This window comes from Lonchura striata, chromosome 7 (genome assembly GCF_050655825.1).
Source record: "Lonchura striata isolate lonStrDom1 chromosome 7, ASM5065582v1, whole genome shotgun sequence".
Taxonomy (NCBI): domain Eukaryota; kingdom Metazoa; phylum Chordata; class Aves; order Passeriformes; family Estrildidae; genus Lonchura; species Lonchura striata.
The window spans coordinates 5,346,258-5,366,483 of NC_140709.1; the positions used below are offsets into that span (position 1 = coordinate 5,346,258).

The 20,226-nt window shown below is 37.1% G+C and overlaps 1 protein-coding gene across 2 annotated transcripts in view; it reads left to right on the forward strand.

The window, feature by feature from the left end:
- The window catches only part of LRP1B (LDL receptor related protein 1B), a 627,450-nt gene that overhangs the window by 592,804 nt on the left and 14,420 nt on the right, over positions 1-20,226 (forward strand). For both annotated transcript variants that reach the window (XM_077784902.2, XM_085584138.1), the window contains exons 84-87: positions 5,993-6,154; positions 10,177-10,351; positions 11,406-11,510; positions 13,471-13,584. In XM_077784902.2, the coding sequence (XP_077641028.2) occupies positions 5,993-6,154; positions 10,177-10,351; positions 11,406-11,510; positions 13,471-13,584 (556 nt within the window). The remainder of the gene's footprint in view (positions 1-5,992; positions 6,155-10,176; positions 10,352-11,405; positions 11,511-13,470; positions 13,585-20,226) is intronic.

Sequence of the window (20,226 nt, forward strand, 5' to 3'; positions counted from 1 at the left end):
GTCCATAAATCGTGTGTTACTGAAACAAACTAGCATGCCAGGGCAATGCCCCTTATCACAGTTTAATCCAGCCCATGATGTACTAAGGCTGTTATATGTTTTACAGAGAGAAGTTGCACTGGACTCCCCAAAAGCATTGAAAAATTAAACTGAGATAGCTTAATTCCTCCAGTATTTTTGCAGCAACCATTTCACCTTTCCAGTCGGTTGCACAGCCCTTGAATAGGGCAGGGCACTTTTAGCTGGGGGATGGACAAGCCCTTTGCAGTTGGACTGAGGGTGTGAAATCCAGTCTCAGCCTTCCAGGCAGAGCTGATCTGCTGTGCCAGGCTCATGTGACAGTTCTTAGTCTGTAGTTACTTTATTCTTGCACATTTCTACATGTAGGAATAAAATCTTTCTATATTACCAGGAATTGCTCAGTTTCTCATTAATGGTTTTAGAACTTCAGCATTATATTTTGTCTACATTTGTAGTTTGTGTTACCAGGTTGGTCTGTCTGACAGCAATAGAATCATAGAATCTTTAAGACTGGAAAAGAGCTCTGAGGTTGAGTCCAGCCCTTAACCCAGCTCTGCCAGGTGCCCCACTAAACCAGGCCTGCAAGGGACACACCCTTTAAATCCCAGTGTTCCAATAGGCATATTGCAAACTGATTTTAGAAAAGAACTCCCTCAATCTCTGTGAAGTATAAGATTACTATTTTAAAATTAAGTCATCTCAGTATCGTTTGACTTTGATCTGCTGTCTGTGCTCACAAACACCTCCTCACAAGCAGCAGTCATCCTTCTGATCCATTATACATCTGACTCATCAAACTGACCTGCTAAACTCATGCAATCAAGTTCTACATGTTTTTCCCAACCTTGCCTTTCCTTAAAGTGTATTTTTGTTCAAAATGATGACAATTTTTCCACTGGAAGTTGCAGAAACCATACGTGTACCAGTGCCAATCAAAACCCATCTGCAAAATACAAATGACCTGTGATCATTTCAGCTTGCTTGATCCTCTCTTCCTTGCAGGCTTGAATTGCCCTTGTCAATTCTGACGTATTATTTTAACAGCTTTGATAGAGTCAGTCTCACAAGTGTCTATTGAGGGGCTGTCAGCAATTTCAGCCTCATGAGATGATGCTTCCAAAGGGTCCCCACAGCTGGAAGCTTCCCCAGGAGTTAGGGAAATTCCTTACTGATCACTTCTGGCTCAAAATTGAGAAGATTTCCTGGGAAGGAATCTTGCTTCAAATTCTGATCCAAATAAAATGATGCAGCATACAAAGTAATCTTCTGGTGAATGTGTGTTCTAGTGAATGTGTAAATCCTCTTCTCTTTCCCCACCTAATATAGAATAGTAATGTGATAACTAATTAAGTAAATTGCAGAGTATTACTAATTTTTAAAGCATGATTGTGCTAAATCTTTGCTGGATGTGTTAAGTTGTAGAAGCTCATTATCTGCACACAAATGTTAATTTGTTAAACAAATCCCACTGGCAATTCAGGGATTATTCACTGTTGGCTTACTTAATGCTAAGCCTTTTGGCAAATTCCTATGTGAATGTTATATAGCCAGAGATTGGAGCAGCTTTAATTAAAATTTATAAGTTTACGACAGTTGTATTGAACTACAATAATTGAACAAAGAAAATGTCATCAGTTAATTAAAAGTACACATCTGAGACATGTAATTAAAAGTTTGGGTGTAATAATGAACACTTTCCAATAAGCCAAATTAATGGGAATTTGGACAAAAAAAGTCACTGTTACCATAAAAACACATTTTGTTTCTCCATGTAATTGAAAGCAAAAATATTGCAGCAATAGTTTGCTGATTGTCTCAAACACATTAATTAAACTCATTCACAAAATCAGAGAAATCACTTTCTACTATACAAAAGGTGTGTCTAATCATACAGAATTCTGATGTTTTTTACCAAAATGAGTGAAAAAAAAATGGTTTTTCCTCTAAATGAGAATATATGAAATATTCTGAAAGAATCATTGTCTATGAAGCAGATGTTATTTTGTATTCTATTTTATGAGCAAAACAAGGTGATGTGGTGCCTACTGAAAACACTGTCAGTGAAGAACTCGTTTTGCTGATGCCACATGAGTCCCAGGAGCATCCCATGGTGCTGGCAGCAGGACAGGCACCGTGGGCAGCAGGAGGGTCGTGTTTCCCTGGAGCTGATCCCAGGAACCAGCAGAGCCACCAGCACCAACCTGGGAAAGAGCAGTCCCTGAGACTGCTCAGGGATATTTAGAAATTGTTCTTTTCTCCTTTTCACAGAGAGACTCTGTATCTGTTGGGATAGATCCCAATCAGCTCACCTACTAATTATCTTCAATAATGCAGCTTCTCTCCACTCCTATTGTTTCAGTAAAGCTAATTATGGTTCATAAATGAATTACTGTGGTTCCCACAGACTGCTGATAACAGCTCCGAAGGGCAAGCTATTGCTTGCAGACAGCTCGAGTAGAACCACCTCCTTTGCTTTAATACTGACAGCAAGTTAAATATTGAAATTAATTGTACATATTCACACATAACGACTTCAAAGCACACATTGCTGATAGTGAATTTACCAGCGACTGGAAGAAATAAATAATGTAGTTTTTCATGAAGACATTCATCTGGATGATGTCATTTTTCAAAACTTGCAAAAAGCTTACAAAAATAATGCTATTGACCATGGTTTTAATTATTTTTATTTTTTTAAAAACTTTATTTAGTTGTTGAAAATGCAAAATATTTCTCTGTTGCTTAGGCAATATCATGAATAAAAATTTACCTTAGAATTCTAGCCCTTGAAAAATATATATAAATATAAGCTTAAAATATATGAATGAATTCCCAAAAGAAGTCATCCACATATTACCGAAAAAGTAAACCAAGATATTTATGAGCAATTTTTGAAGTTTATTTGAAAAAGTTATTATATAGACAATAGTTATTATATAGCAAATTAAACTGGCAAACCAGGAGTAACTGCAGCCTCTGCATCCAAATCTCATTGAATATTGAAAGATTTAATTCTGAGGTACCTTTTTATTTTTCTTTTTGAATTATTTAATTTTTGTAAGAAATGGCAAAACTACATTTCTATGTCAAAAATTTCATCTGTTTTTTCATATCCTACTGCTGAATATAACTTATGTCTTAGAGTCCCCATAATATATTCTCCTTTATTCTACTAAATTCTGTTCTGCATTTATTCCATGAACCACTTTCCAAGTGAATATTTTTCTACATGCTAATGTGTTGTGAATATTTCTGTGGTGGTGACGGTCAAGAATTCAGAGTTTTAATTCTGTGTCTGTAGAGTTCTAATCCTGAGATTTCATGACCAGAGAAGGTGCTGGAGCTCTCTGTGCATGAGCTCATCTTGCAATTTCTGCCATCTGGGTTATGTGACGTCTTGGTTACATGACTTTTTCCTTTGCAAACATAAATCTGTGTTCTGATTCTATGATACAAAATCTTATGGCATTGTTTGGCATTGTTTAATGCTGCAGTTTTGTTAAACTGTCCCTGGAACCAATTTTTTTTGTATCAGAAATAATTTATAAGAATAAGGCAAATGAAAATGTCATTATTAGTATTATTTCTGGTGTCAACAGTCTGTGTATAAATAGGCAATGGACTGTTAGAATTACTGAAAGTCACGTTAAATTGAGTGACTAAAATGGGTTTTAGGCTATACTATATTAAATTTTCATTCAGCTGTCAGCAGTTTGGCATATTTATAAGTCTACTTTAGTAAAGAATAGAATAATCTTTTCGACAAACTAGAAAAATATCATTGTCTCATCCTTTTAACAGATAGAGGAGTATTTATAATGAAAACTGATTTCAGACCTCCAGATCTATGTTCTATCACTATTTTATGGAGTTTTTTTTTTACTGAAGCACAGCTTCAGATGAAGGATTATGTGAAACCTCCTGTCTTGGGGGCAGAAATTTAAATACAACTGTATACATGGGGAAAAACAAGTGGAATCTGTGCTAACATCTGAGTTCAACATCTTTGATTTAGTGTTTAGATCACAGGGGACAGATATGAATAACCAGGCTGATGCATATTAAAGGAGTTGGAGCTATTTTTAGGTCAGTAGTTTTGTTCCTGCTGTACTCATTAGAGAAAGAGACTAACTGATCTCATGGCCCTTAGGATGATTTGCAAAACACTTTAAATTAGCATAGCTTAAAATAGAGAATACAGAAAAGAATTACATGAAGTGTGTCGTGTTAGAAGGGTAAGAAGTGAAAGAAAATGACTGAATAAATCATTCTGCATGAGTCAGAGGAGACAAAATGAGGGTGCTTCACTTGCATTGAAAAATTCTCCAAAGAATTTAATATTAAATGATTGCACAGGATTAAAAGAAAGACAGACCAGAAGAAAAATCAGATTGTGGCGTTTGTGGAATACACAGTTTAATCTTAATTACTCAGTAACACAGACAGCTCAGTGGAGAAGAAAAAACAGCAAGGTAAGCAGGGTTGCACATCTCAAAGCTTCAGATGCAGCTGTGGTGAACATCAGGAGGCAAGTGGGAAAGTAAGTGTGGATACATTGGGTGGTCAATGGTAAAATCTGAGAGTTATTTTTTCCTGTTCATGCCTGTATTTCCAGTCCAGTGATTCTGTATCACATATGCAGCACATGATGTAGTTGATAAACACCAAGTCATGAAGTGTTTTGTGTTGGAGGGAACCTTAATGCTCATCTTATTCCAACCCATCCTGTCTGCCCTTTTATTTCAGAAGGGTCCTCAGGTCTTGCTTAATCTTCATCTCTTTCCTTCCTGGGAAGCCAGGAAAAAACAAAGTGTTCAACTTTGTTGTCCATAAATTTAGGAAAATCCTTAAAGCTGAATGAAAGCAAAGAGGAGTGTGGGGGGGAAAATAATGTATTGCAAGTGATAATCAAGGATGAGAACAGTTTATTAGAAAGTGAGAAAGGAGATGGCTGGGTGGACACATTGGGTCATTTACCTGAAGATTATAAATGAGATAAAAAAATAAAGTCAGAAGATGGAAAATTTTTAATGAGATCTAGAAATTTATTTTAAAGATAAGCCTTAAGAAAATAAGACAGGAAAGTGGAAGGGTTTAATAAAACAGTGGCATTGTAACAAAGCTATAAATCCTTTAGACATGAGATTTAGATAAGGGAAAAAAAGGGAAAACTACAATAGGGAATGATCATAGAAGGAAAATGCAGTGGGTTTTAAAGACTGGTTTAAAATCCTTTGAAAAGAAGTTGTAGACTAGGAGTTCATTGTGTGCAAATGTTCATCCCCAAGTGTTAACTGCTTTTCAGACATTGAATACTGATGTTTCAGGCATCTTTGGTTTGATGCCAGACAGCAAATTTTGTGTAACAGTCTTCATTATCTTAGAGGGGTGGCACAACAAAACAAGCACAGATACTTGTGGTATATTAAAAATTGTTCTGTAAAGTGTAGCTATTAGTGCATTAGTAAATATTTGTTTATTCATGTGATTGTATATCAAGGTTTGTAGATTTCAGAATAATGTAGTGCATCCTGAAGAGACATCAGTGGTGATCACACTGTTATCCTCTGCAACAGGAGGAACCCAGCATGGCAGGATGACTTGAAGAGTTCAGTTGTATCTTAAATTCCTGCTTAGGACCACCTTCAAAGTGATTGTACGTTTTAAATAAAGACTTTTTTCTCATAAAAGAGTCAATGACTGCACATGCACAAGTTTAAAAATGCACAGATGCAGTTCTTGAGTGCCCATATCTCCCAGAGACTTTTTTGTTTTTCAAAAGTTCTGCATTCAAGACATGTTTGTTCTCTCAGCGTCCAGGGAAACACAGTTGGGCTGGAACATCGAAACTTCCTACTCTACTCTTCCTACTCCTTAATCTTCCTACTCTTTTCTGCGCAGAGAAAGTGCTGATTCTTGTTTCAATTTGTATTTATTTTGATGATAAAATAGCTTTCTCTGTTCTGGACAGGCCGGCCGACCTGCAGCTGCGCTCTGGGCTTCACGGGGCCGCGCTGCAACCAGACCGTGTGCGAGCGCTTCTGCCAGAACGGGGGCACCTGCAGTGTCACTGCTGGCAACCAGCCCTTCTGTGCCTGCCTGCCCGAGTACACAGGAGACAGGTGCCAGTACTGTAAGTCATCTCCACTGATTATTCCAGCTGGGCTCGTAGGAAAAGCTCCACGCAATGGAAGTGTAAAGCCCGCGTGGGTGATTTTTTTTTTTTTTTTTTTTTTAACGGCGTTGTGGAATTTAGATTATTTGTGCTGCTGAGGAAATGTCATCTGGTGTATTCAGGTGATCTTTGAGTATATTTCTCCCCTTCTACGTGGCTGAAGAAAGAGTATTTTTAAGAATGATTTATTGTTATTTTCATGAATAAACCATAGAGTGGAGCAGAACAAGACAGATGACTTTGTCAGTAGCTGTGAGATAATTGTGTTAAAATCTTCTACTACAACTTGTCATGTGTTTTGTTATGCTGGTAATGAATTGACATAGTTGGTTAAAGAACCTTCTGGTATCCCTAATCTTTGCAGAGAAACAGGTCTTTTAAACTGCTCCTTTGCCTTTGTTTTCGATTTCTAACCCCAGCATGCAGCACTTTGAGGATATCTTTGAATTTCACAATGCTGTATTCCTCCAGCTTGCTCAAAGATCACCTGAGTATGGTTTCTGCCCCATCCTGGTGTTGGAATTGTAAAGGATTTCTGAATGTTACTCTTGTTTAATTCTCAGGACTTAGCTTCTGTCATTGTATCTGATTTTCTGCCTGTTTTTTGATTCCACTGAGCCATAAGTCTCTTCTCATTGAGATAGTTTTCTGAAGGTTTTCGTGCCCTTAGAAAGGCTCTTCTCATTTTCTACAATGTCCTCTAATTTTTCACTTTTTAACAGAGAAGTAAGAAAAGTAGATTATCAACTAATAGGCATTTTGCTCTTACTTCCTTTATATTTCTTTTCTGGCCATGCTATTGGTTTTTTCACCCTTATCTCTTTTTAGTAACTCAAGACATTTGAACATAATCTCGTATTTCTTCTTTTGGTCACTCATTTACAAATGACAGTTTGCCTTCCCCATGTCTTTTCAAAAATGATAACTAACAAGTAACCTTCCTTAAATTCTTTTACTGAGATCTGATTGATGTTTTTTAATTATCTCCTGCTTTTCTTTGATTGTAACATTCTAAAGGCAAGGACTGTCATAGCCTTGTTAGACTGTCGCAGTGCTTGTCATAGAGTATTAAATGTGAAAGCCATCATTTCTTATATACCTTCAGTGAATTTGCTGAAGAAGGCTTGATTGAAGAAAAAAAAGGGATGGGAAATTAGATGTTATAAAGGTCTGGTTTAGAATTATCTACAATATAAAAGGATATTTAGTTTTAGAGAAAGGTCTGTCAGACAAGGAAAGGGATAGTGTGTATCTCAAATAGGATTTGTACTGAAGTAAACTGAATATATTTCCAGTTGGGAGACTATGAAATAAATTGAAACCTTTGAATGGAAAACCAGCAGTAATTGTGATTCTCTCCCCTTTGGTATTAAACAAACTGCATGAATCCACAAATAAGTATCTGCAAACACAATTGGGTATTTGAAAATAGTATAGCACATAAATCATGCACAGACAGACACACAGATTAAGGAAAAATATTTACTTGAGGCTTATCCAAAACCAAACAAATTGTTTCTAGTTGAATGCTTCTGCAAACATCCTTTTTTTTTTTTTTTTTTTTCTTTAAAGAGAATTAATTTAAATGTAAATTCAGGAATTTAGGGGTACTTTTTAAACAGTGCTTATTATCAGATTTGGATTGTCTGGGAAACTGCCACAATATAGAGACTCAAAGACATTATAAAATACAAAATAAAATTAAGCTTTTGCTGATTTATAACTTAAGTCTTTGGGGAGAAAAAGAAATTCTTGCAATCTCCTAGAGTATTTTTTGCTGGCCAATAAGTTTTGTGAAATTATACCTGTCTACAGTTAATAATATGTATATAAAGTCACAGCTGTGATTTTTTTGTTTAATTCACACATGTGCGTGATCTTTTGCTTTATGAATTACCCTCACTTTGTATGCCATTTGGAATACATTAAATGGCATTATTGCAAAGATTGGTTGCCTTCCAGATGTTTTTTTTTCAGTCTGTCTTTGCTGTGATTGAAGGTAGTTCATATGCAAAGGATGACACATGAATGTGTGTAGGTATTTTACTCCTGCTCCCAAGCTTAAAATATTATTAGTAGAGTTTTATGGCAGGGAGAAGACATTTGCTTGCAGTATTACCAGCTTGCAAAGACCTCATTTTCCCCACACTTATTGTCTCCAATTACCCAATGCAGAGTTTCTCCTGTGATTAGTTCATACAAGGGCTAATAGCCTAAATGAGTGCTCCGTGTCAAGGCACTGGCATGGCTGAAATAAATTTAAGTGACTGAATTTACATAGAATTCTACTAACACTGTGCATGTTATTAAATACACATAAATCTGATGTATTTGAATGTAGCTCTCTGTTTTCAATTCCAGAAAAAGACAGACAGAGTAGCTGAAGTTCATTTCTTGTATCATTTAAGGCCCAAACTACCTAAAACATTGGAATATTTTCATGCGGTTACAATCATTCAAAGTGGATATGGTGATCCCACAAGCTGTGACTTTGAAACTAAAATCCCTTTTTTAGGAGAAAAAAGAAATAATTTTGTGTTATTCCAGCCCAAATGTAGCATAAACATTTTAGATACTGCAGATGACTATAGGTGCTTGTGACTGCAATCAATCCTAAAAACTAATAATTGTTTTGGCATATGACCTGACTATTCCTATGTATTTGTGTTTTCTCTTTTTTATTTTTTTTTATTATAATGTACATGCAAACATATGCCCCTTGCACTGTTCTTAACATAAAATCACTTTCAGTATTAGCTTCCAACCTGCAGTAGTTTTTGTTCCAAAAACAGCCCCCCTGCTGCAAATTGCCATTCCATACCTGGAACTGGGGAACAAGAAACAATGAACAACTTCATTTAACGTCTTTTAAGATGCTTGGTTGCTGATTCCTTAAGCAGCTGAGCCTACAGCCTGCACAGACAGTAGAGACATGAAATGAATATTCTAACAGAAATAACTCCTCCAACAGCCATGCTCTGCCCCTCAGCAAAACTCTTCCAGCAGTTCTCACTCCTTGGAGAGGAGGAAAAGCAGCACAGAGTAGCATTAGCAAAATGTGTTTCTGACTTTGAGATCCCCTCACAAGTGATGCCCAAAGAAGCTGTGGCTGCCCCATCCCTGGAAGTTTTCAGGGCCAGGTTGGATGAGGCTTGGAGAAACCTGGGATAGTGGAAGGTGTCCTTGCCCATTAAGGAGCTTAAATGATGACTTTAAAGTTTAAAACGAACCACAAAATAAAGTTGTCACTACCACATAAATAAAAATTAATCAAAATGTTAAGATACCAGTATTTTGTAGCCCTTGGAAGCTTCTTCAGTTAGGCAATTTGATTTTTTAAAAGGGATGAAAACTGTGACACTTACTGGTGGTTCTGAAGAGTTAGTTTTCACTACTTGAAATCTCAGTCCTACTGGCATTTAAACAGTTAAATACCATAATAGGGTCTTGAACAGTCTGTGAAGCTTATGCATGTATGTGGTACTTTGTAGAACTTATGGATTATGTCTTTATACATTATTATTAGAACTTCATGAAATTTTAATATGTGGATAAATGAAAATAAAACTTAATTATTTCAAAATATCGTTTCAATTTCAGTTTAGCATAATGCTGTTAATGGTAATGTGAATGTATCAGAAGACTTTTATTCAGCCAACGTCCCATTAAATACATTAACATTGCTCTGCTTTTCTCATCAGGAGTCTTTATATTATGTGGAATGATGCCATAAATGGTTAGACAACTAGGAAAGAAAAAAAAAACCCTCTTATGAGTTTATACTTCCATTTCACTTCCTAAGATTACATTGCTAATACATTATATATCTGTTTATGGGGTATTCTGGATTCCTGTGGATGCCAGTGAGTCACCACCTTCAGTTTCCATTTTGCTTTTGTTACAGTATAATTTAAAACATGAAAGCAATGTGTTATTTATTTCTTAACGTCGTTTAGCAATTAGGCCTGGTGTTGTTCCAGATGTTTGCCACCACTACTGCGTGAACTCCGAGTCGTGCACCATTTCCGACGACGGCCGCGTGGAATGCGTCTGCCCCGCGCGCTTCGAGGGCCCCAAGTGCGAGGTGGACAAGTGCACGCGGTGCCACGGGGGACACTGCATCACCAGCAAGGACAGCAGCGACGTGGTGTGCAAGTGAGTGTGCGTGGGGGAAGTCTTCTTCCAGATCCTACGTTTAGCAGCAGTTCTGCTGCGTGGTCCTTTGCGTCTCTCGTGCCGTGGCTTGTCCCTGGAGTGCTCGCGTCACATCAGTTCCTCTGTGTGGCTCCTGCCCGTGCAAAACCAGCTGGCTTCTGGCTTTCAACACCAGCTTGTGGAGCACTCCTCACTGGAGCACGATACAGCAGGAAACGGAATGGCTGTTCACTTGGAAACGTTGAAATTAATCAAGTTAACAATGGAGTTCTTCTATACTGGTGAAATTTCTTCATTGTTCTTCACTGTTGAAAATTCTACATTAGCTGTGACAGTAAAGGGGGGCAACGAGGCTGGTGAGGGGCTTGGAACACAAGCCCTATGAGGAATGTTTGAGGGAGTTGGGGTTGTTTAGCCTGGAGAAGAGGAGGCTTAGAGGTGACCTTATTGCTCTCTACAGCTTCCTGAAGGGAGGTTGCAGACAGGTGGGGGTCGATCTCTTCCACCAGGCAGCAACCAGCAGAACAAGAAGACACAGCCTCAAGCTACATCGGGGAAGGTTTATGTTGGATATTAGGAAAAAAAATTCACTGAAAGAATGATAAAATACTGGAATTGTCTTCCTAGGAAGGTGGTGGAATCACCATCTCTGGATGTGTTTAAAAAAAGACTGGACTTGGCTCTTGGTGCTATAGTCTAGTTGTGGTGTTAGGGCATAGGTTGGACTTGATCTTAGAGGTCACTTCCAACCTCATTATTCTGTGATTCTGTAATAGAGACATCCTAAGTACTGTTGGAGGCATAGGTAACATGTGCTGCTCTATTGCTGAGTGATTGTTTTGTATTATAATAGTTTATTTTCATTAAAAGGAAGATTAAATATATACTGTGCAATAATTTCATTGCCCGTGCTAGCTTTGCAAACCAGAAACCTAGAATTCTTTCAATCAGTAGATCTAATAATAGTATATTAAAATATTGATTTTACAATGAGATGCTTAGATTAATGAAATACTGATTACACTTTGCTTTTTTTTTTTTTGAACTGTGGCAGTTGCACTAATGGAAAGATTGCCTCTACCTGTCAGCTGTGTGATGGCTACTGCTACAATGGTGGCACCTGCCAGCTGGACCCAGAGACAAATATACCTGTCTGTCTGTGAGTATCATTAAAATGCCTGTGTGACAACAAATATTAAAATTATTGTGCACGTGTCTGCATTTTTGGTCTCTCTAGGATGAATAATGTGCTGGTTGCAGTTTCAACTTACAGTTGTTGTTTTTCTAGCTATTTGTGTAACCTCATACTTTGCATACCTTTTTGCAAAATGTGTGTTGAAATTTAGAACTGTATATTCTATATTGTTCATGCATATAGATACAAAGATATATCTTTGGAGATTTATAGTAATTTTAGGTCTGTTCAGGCATTTTTTTCTGGAATGGAAAATCGAGATTACCTGTCTTGCTTCTCAGAGGTGGATTAAGTCTTTTTTCCTAAAGAGATGGTCAGATTTGGAGTCAAAACCCTCCTACTGATGGCTGGAGAATAGGAAAAATCATGTTAGTGTTATTTCTCCTATGGAGATATTCTCATGTATTTCACATTTCTGCCCTAATCTTCCCACTGCTCAGAGTATTGTGGCTGTCACAGGGTGAGATTGTGATCTCTCTCCTGTGCCATGGTCAAGAGAGTAATTCAGGGTGCTTTTCTTAAGCCAAAGATGCCAAAGAAATTCTGATTTTGCAGCCTAGAAGAGAAGTAGTGTTGCAAACAGAAAAGCCTACATTCTACTTCGTTCTTGAGAGCTATGGTGTGTCTTCTTTTTCAGCTGCTCAATATAAAATACTTAAGTAGTCACAGTAGAAAGAAATTAATTTCTTTCCTGCTCTCAGTTACTCTGAGCTACCTAGTCACACTCTTTTCATTTTTTTTTTAATTTTTAAATTTATTTCCTTAAAATATTAATTTCACAATGGTCTTCCACTTCTCCAAACAACCTGGAGCTCAGAGCATCCTCCAGGCTAGAACGGAGAGTTGTTGGAAGACAGAATTGGACATAAATGTCTCATTTCCTGAGTGATATGAGCAAATTGTTGCCCAAAGGGATCTGGCACCACAACTTTGTGAATAAAGATGCAGCCATTTCTTCATTTTGTTGATGCAGTTTATCTTGAAAGAGAGTTCTATCACACTCTCAAAGGAGTTTCATAAATGCCTAGATTTTGTTAGTCTGACCAGTGGAAGAGATGTGCCAAGGGTTTCTCCCTGTGAGGGATGAAGCACTTCTGCAAGAGAAAAAGGATACACAACTGTAGTGGCACTACCACTGAAAAATTGTCAGTGTTTCCAGGTTTGGGGCTGAAGACAATGTAATTTAGTTTTGCATGGTAGCCCTTATTCATTTGGAAATATTTTTGGTGCTTATTTTTCTCTTTCATTATTATTTTTTCCTGTTTTTCCCATTTTGCCTGTTATTTGTGCCTCCTCAAATGTTTTTAGTTGAGGACTAGAGACTGATAAATCCTGACAAAAGGAGAATATTGTAGCTATGATATGTAAGGCCCAAATATGCTGACTAAGCCTGGTTATTCATTTGCTTAAACACCTAGAATGGCTATTTTGGAAGCTTGTGACTTTTCATTAATTTTTTTCTTCTAAAACTCTCACATTCTTTTTCAATTCACATGGAGCACCATAGCATCTCAAGGAAAAAGAAAAAAGGTTTTGTGCTTTAATTTGTGTGTGGAATTGCAATACATAAATGTTGCAGCTTACACCAACACCACTAAAAATGCTGAGAAAATGGTAATGAACATTTTTAAGGCCATTGCAATCTAGATCAATCAATAGAAATGTACATCTGACAACAATACTCTGAGATCCCTCAGGCAGTATAGGACCATTGTTTAAAAAACTACTTGATCATCAGTCATGAGCAAACTTTTCAGTGTTGTCAGATGGACCTTCCATGAAAAGAAAATATTGATTTTTGTCTTCTGTGGGTGTGTGCCCGTGTCTGTGTGCGTGTCTTGCCGTGGTTGTATATAATGCGTTTAAAATCTGTCCAGCACAAGGCAGAATATTTATGTAGGTCTATTTTACTGAAATTCTGCAGATGCTCTGTGGGGTTTAAAAGTCAGCGCTGTGACCAGAAAGTGAACCCTTGTGATTACTACTGTCAGAATGAGGGAATTTGCACTTTAACCACGTTTAATGAACCGAGATGCAAGTAGGTTTAACCTTCCACTTAATGCTGCACATTCTGTGACATCATTCCAGGCCACAGTTCATTGGTTCAAGTCATGCACATTCACATACATTTCACAATATATACCTAATCTGGGGGACCATTTCTATAATACACACTTACCCTTTGAGAGTTGCACTGATGAGTATATTTAAAAATATATTTGGAGTGTGTGTATCATCAGAGGAAGAAATAAAAGGCTTTATTTTTACTAAGTAAATTGGAAAAAAATTGAAAATGCCTCTCAGCCTCTGTTGCTCATGTTTTGAGATATTTTACCAAGTTAATCCTACATTGCATAAAGATTAGTGAACAGTGATATTGCACATGTTCTGTAGTCTGACTGCCTATTTCTTATCTGAACAGGGAAAGGAACAGAACAGCTATTTAGGTGCTAATTCAGGAATGAAACTTGTATTTACAAGTCTTGTTAATTTTATAGAAATAATGCTGTAAAACAGAAACTGTTAAAAAAAAGTATGTGAGCTACATCATAACATTGACTTCTTTGATTAAAAAAGGAAATTATATTTTTATTCTCTACTTCTCTAAAGGATTTTAGGTCTATTTCTTAAAGAGAAAATTTTAATCTTCATCAGGAAAAGAAACAACCTTAGTCTTTGAAAATCCTGTAAGGCAGATGTACAGACGGATACAAAACACCTCTCAGATGAACATAGCTTCACTCAGTGGTTGTGATGCAAAAGTCAGTAGTGAAATAATGAACCAAAGACCTAGATTTGGGAGAAAATGTGAAATTCACATAGATTTAAACTTCTCTCAGTGAATGGTTCATGAAAACACAGAATGCTGTGGGGATGTGATGTGGGTGTCTGGTGGGTACCAAAGACAGTGACTGCTTAGGGTGCATAATCTAATTTTTTTTTTTTTTTAAACGTGAACTCAGTTGCTTTGTCAGTGTTCTCATGCAATGTGGTCAGCAGTGTGTTGGGACTTTTTGTATCTGCATGTAACATGCTTGTGTTTTCAGGATCATGCAGCCCTAAGAACAACATACTGCTTCCTATAAAGCCACACATTGGATGTACCTTTCCTGCTTTTTCTCTCAAATGCTCCAGGAGCCACTTCTCCAAGGGCTAATGTTTTTCTAAACCAGTCTCTAATTGGGGAGTGGGTGATTTTTAGAAGAAATAGAAGATGCCTGGGTTTATTGTCATTCAGCAGGAGCTCTGCTCTCTCTCACAGCATCAGTTGAGAATGCAAACTTTACACATAATCATGCCCTTATTATCATTCAGTAAAGACAACAGAGAATAAGATTTAGCTGTTCCAAAGGGCAATCCTAAAGCCATAATTATAGAGCAGCTCTAAGCCTGTAAGAACAGACTCTCCTTTCAACAGCCTGTACTCCTAGCACACATTTTTATTTTATCTTCCTGTTTCAAGGTGTCTTTTTAATGTTGAATGCACTAAATGACCTAAATATCAGTTGCACTCTGGAAAGAGGAGTTGTGGTTTTCACCCAACCATTTTCCATTTTAGGAATGAATTAAGGCCTTACTGTGGCTTCATATAAGCCACCAAAAAAACGAAGGCTTTATGAAGGCTATTGCCAGTTTCTGTGAAAGCTCTGTCAGGGTTTAAAGTATGTAGAATATGCTGTGATTTCTCTTTGGACTTCTATGCAATCTAGAATATTAATTCTTCACATTATTTTTGGTATGTTATGATTATTATTATCCTCCCCCCCCCCCATTATTGTTCTTTCTCAGTTACAAAAGTTATGAGAGAATTTCAGGATGTTAAAATTTGGGGTAACAACCTTTTCTGAAAAGTGTTCCACTTAGGTTGTCTTAAAGTAGCATAAGTTACTGTCATTTTATTGTTCCCATACTATATTTTCAAGGATCTCTTTAGTATTGCTCACTAATGGGTGGGGTCTGCATATCACTAATGGTGTGATGTGCATAACAGGAGAAGCATGTGAGATATGCCTGAATTGCACCAGTAAATTCACAAATAAGTTGAAAAAAAAATGATCAGGAGATCAGATTCATATGGGAAATAATCAAGAAATGCTTCTTCTGTGAATTTCACAAACTGTTCATTCCATCTGTTCTATCAGTCTGTCTTTAAATAAATACCTTTATTTATGTCTCTGTTTCCTTCCCACTAATTACCCACCTGTATATGCATTCCTGCAAGAGAATCAGGGTTTAAAGAGAGATTACACCTTGTATGATGCCAGTGAAGAGAACTGGAAAGAACTGAAATTTTCAAGTACTCAGGAGTGGCTCTGGTTGTTGAAAGGGCAGGACTTTCGCTACAGAATCTTAAGCACAAAATATTGCTCTCTCTCAGCTTTGTTTCTTTTATACCTTCATCATAATGATATGTTGCTAGAACTCTATCTTTTGTTTTTATATTACTATTGGTATTGTGCCTGCAGATGGATGTGTTCTATTATTATTATTATCTGAAAATAAATGTGATCAAATCATAACCACCTTACACAACCCCTTAGGCATCCTAGAAATATAAAAATCAGAAGACAAAGTATAACATTACATTAGTTACCTGTGGCTGGATGTGCTAACTGTTCAGAGGGATTCAAGTGTGTGTTGTATTTCAATACTAGAACAAATATCAGTTCCTGAAGAGTTAATGAGAAGGCACAGACCATGCAGGAACTCGGAAGAAAGCCTGAATTTGGTAGCAGAGGAAACTGAAAAGTGAAGGATGGAGAAAGAATAAATAACTTCATTTCTTAATGGAGAATCTTAATCAAGTAGCAGGTTAAGAACTATGAGCAACTGGGGAGAGAACAAATTGTGGAATTACTTAAAACTGATAACAAAGTTTGAACCTGGAAGTTCAGACATGCATAAATTAGGAAAGGTAGCTCCTGTAGGAATGAAATAAGCAGGAGAGCTGTTCTTACAGAATCCTTGGATGCTTTTGGTTGGCAGGAACCTTAAAGCTCATCTTGTTCCATGGGCAGGGACACCTTCCACTGGAGCAGGCTGTTCAGACCCCCCCCCCCCAACCTGGACCCTCCAGGGATGGGGCATGCCCAGCTTCGTTGCCAAGTTGTTCTTGCCAGCTTTGTACCCAGGAGGCTGGAGAGAGGCAGCGTGTGAGGGGACAGAATTGTTGCTGGAGCTCACCCTAGTTCGGGGGGTGGCTCCGTGTGGTGGAAAAGTCCCTCCTCCAACCCGTGCTTCCAAAAAAAGCTCAGCAGCCTCTCTTGTCTGGTCTCATGGTTGGTTATTGCAATTTTTCTAAAAGATTTTCTCTTTGAGCTGCTGTGGTTTGCTCACAGCTCAGGCAGAGGCACACACACACCCTGACATCCTCTCTGACCCCGACTGCTTCTTCTCTCCCACCCAGGGCTGCTGCTGTCTCTTATATGGTACATTACGTGTGACATGGTTACAGTTTTTCCCCAATGCTATTACCTATATTAAATGGTGATTTTCTATCTTTTATATGGTACATTACGTGTTACATGTTTGCAGTTTTTCCCCAATGCCTATGACCTCTATTAAATGGTGCTTTTCTACTCTAAACCAATCTGTGAGTGCCAACATCACCAAGAACATGGAGGTAAGGAAGAAGAGGGAGGACAGGACCAGCCTAAATCCCTCCATCTTAAAACCTCTGACCCCCATGTACCAAAACCCCCCTGTACAGCACTCAAAAATCCTTCCCTCTACTTTGTGACTACTTCTACTATAATATCTAAATTTTTGTGACTTCTTGTTCTTCCTGCAAGGTTGGTAAATCGTTCTATGGTTCAAATCCAAAATCACAACTGTTTCCAGCTGCCTGCCAGGGTCTCAAATGCTTCTGACAGAACATCCAAAAATGTCTGAGGGGCATTTTGAGTTCCAACACTTTGTGTGTGGAGATGTGTGTGTGTTTAGGTCTCAGAATTCAGGAATAAAAGAGTGCATTGCTCTTTATGGAAGAGCTCTCCTGCAGCTGAAGTGCCTGTGATGCTGTACCTCCCTCCTGACTTTCTCTTCCTGTTGAAAAAATTTTCACACATGAACAGTTTTTATTTAAGTGCACATGCAACTGTACAAGTGCTACATTTATGTGCAGGTTTATAATAAATAAACTCATCACTAAACCAAACCTCTGCTCAAAAAAAAGGTTCAGGTACATCCATAGTCCAGTTGTGGACAAACAAGGGAACATAGCCTGCAGTCCCTGACTGTCATTTTCTGGAGGCTGAGTAGAAAAAGCCTCTGTGGTGTAGAACAGTCACAGGATTGAAAAGCCTGACTAAGAGAAAGCCCTGGTGACCCTGAGAAGCAGCACAAACCAGGAAATTTTATCAAGTATCCTACAATAAATGTTTTCCATATGATTTCCTAGGGTATATTTAATGAGCTCCCCATTGCAATTACAACAGGAATGTCACAGCATTCTGCCAGTCCTTTGAGAGCTCTCTTTTTCAACTAAAAATATTTTTGTTATAAATATCCCTAAATTGAATGTAATCCACAGGTTATACCTTTGTATGATAAAAGATCTTTTATCCACTTTGTACCACAAACTAGTAGTAGTTCAAGAACCAAATGAAAACAGGTGTTTAAAGAGTGGTTGTCAGAGGATGAAATTTTAAAGGAGGAATATGTATCTTTTTCATGGAGCATTTACTAACTAGGCTGTAATGCAGATATCCTTTGTCCATGAGTTTAAAATTGTTCAAATAAAACTTGTATAATATTTCCTGCTATATATAACTGCTTGGGAAAAACTTGCTTGGGTTTTTCTCTACCTACTTGCCCAGTCTTTTCTCATATTTTCTTTTTAGTTTTACCATTTCAACCTCTTTTCCTTCTGTTTTATTGCTCACTGTAATTTCAGTTACAGTAGTAGTCACCTGGACATGCTTTTATATATTTTTCTGTTATAATTTTTAGTGCTTGCATAGCCTCAGTACTGTATACATATTGCTAATTGCATGGTGGTTGATGACTCTCAGTTTCTTCTTTTTCTTACCCTGGAATGGATGAGGTTGAGTTGTACATGGAAGCTGTTCCATACAGTAAACATCATGCAGGTGTGAATAATGATTTGTACATAGTAATCTCATGCCCAAATTAAAATTCATTTTTAAAGTTACTTTTTTTTTTTTTAATGTATATTTTGACTAAATTTCTGGGGGTTTTTTTGGCATTCCTGAAAAGAAATTTTTTATTGTTTTGCCTGCTTTTGAATGATGTAATTATCCTATTCTGAATCCAATGATTGCAAGGTAATTTGTATTTCATTTTCAGGTAACAAGTATAAATTTTGTATCCCTTAGCTTCTACATTATTTTCCTTTTATGATGTTGAGGGATGCTCATTAGACAAAACTACAAAATTGTGGTTTATTCATGTGTAAAATGATCATAGAAAAGTTATTACTTGAAAATAATGAAACCCTACAATAGAGGGGAAGCTGCAGAATGTGGAATTATTGATCAGCCCTGGGTTGGGATTTTTGGTCTTTGTTATGAAAGTGCTTTATTTTAGAGAGTTTATCAGTGGGTTTAACTCTGTTATATCAGCTCCCTGTATGAACAATGCATATCTGCAGAAGTAATCATAAATTTATTATAATGGATAGTTTAATTATTTGGTTTAGTGCAAGGCTTTTGTCATCCTCTTGCATCCTGCAGGGTTTTGGGGAAAAAGGGATTTTTGATTTTTATCTTTCAGTGCAATTTAATGTAGATAGTAAATAACTGTAATCCAGATGTTCTCTTGTTTCACAAACAGTTGTAATATTAATAAGACAAGTTCCAGTGAAATTTTAATGTTAAGTGCTCTTAAAATAGTGAGGCTAAATACTTTAATTAGGATGTATTAGTGTATATTGCTATATAAAGACCAAAAGGAAAAGCAAAGTTAAAAAAATTACTTTTTATAATGAAGAAATATAATTTATAGCTGAGAAACATTGTCAGTTCCCCTTCCACCTTTGTTTGTAACAGTTTCTGTTACTCCTATAGACTAATCTTTCAATGTTGTTGTCATTTTTGCATCTGCACTGGTATATTGAGTTGGAAAACAGTTGTCTACAAAAGCACTTTTAACTACATGTTATGCCTTCTATATTATATTTTTATGATAATGCCGGTGGCATAGAGAGGGAGAAAAAAGGAGAAACAATTTTTTTTTTTAATTGCACATTGCCACCAAATTGGCTCTTTTTTTACTTTTTTTATTTCTATTTATTCAGTCGTTTCATAGTGAAATGGTCAAGTACCTGAATAATGGAGTTTAGAAAGTGTGATCAGACTGACCTGTAAGGGTTATGCAGAAATAGAGGAGAGAGACATTTTGCCATGAATAGACTCTGTAACAACAGCATGATCAGAAATGTAAATATCTTCATTCTAAACATTCTTCATTCCAAGTGCAACACCTTCATAACCTCAACTGAAAGTTTTTTAAAACGTCTCTCTTTGCAATGCTATTTCCTCCAAATAGGTAATTGCAATGGCACAGGCATTATTCAGTGCCTGAGGAGGCACTTCCCAAGCACTCATTTCTTTATAAATGTGGAACTGGATTGTCACAGAGAGAGCTGTAGCAGTTTAATTAATGACCTTGGCAGCAGAACGTGTGCAACCTTTATTTATTACATTCCCTCTCAGTTTTC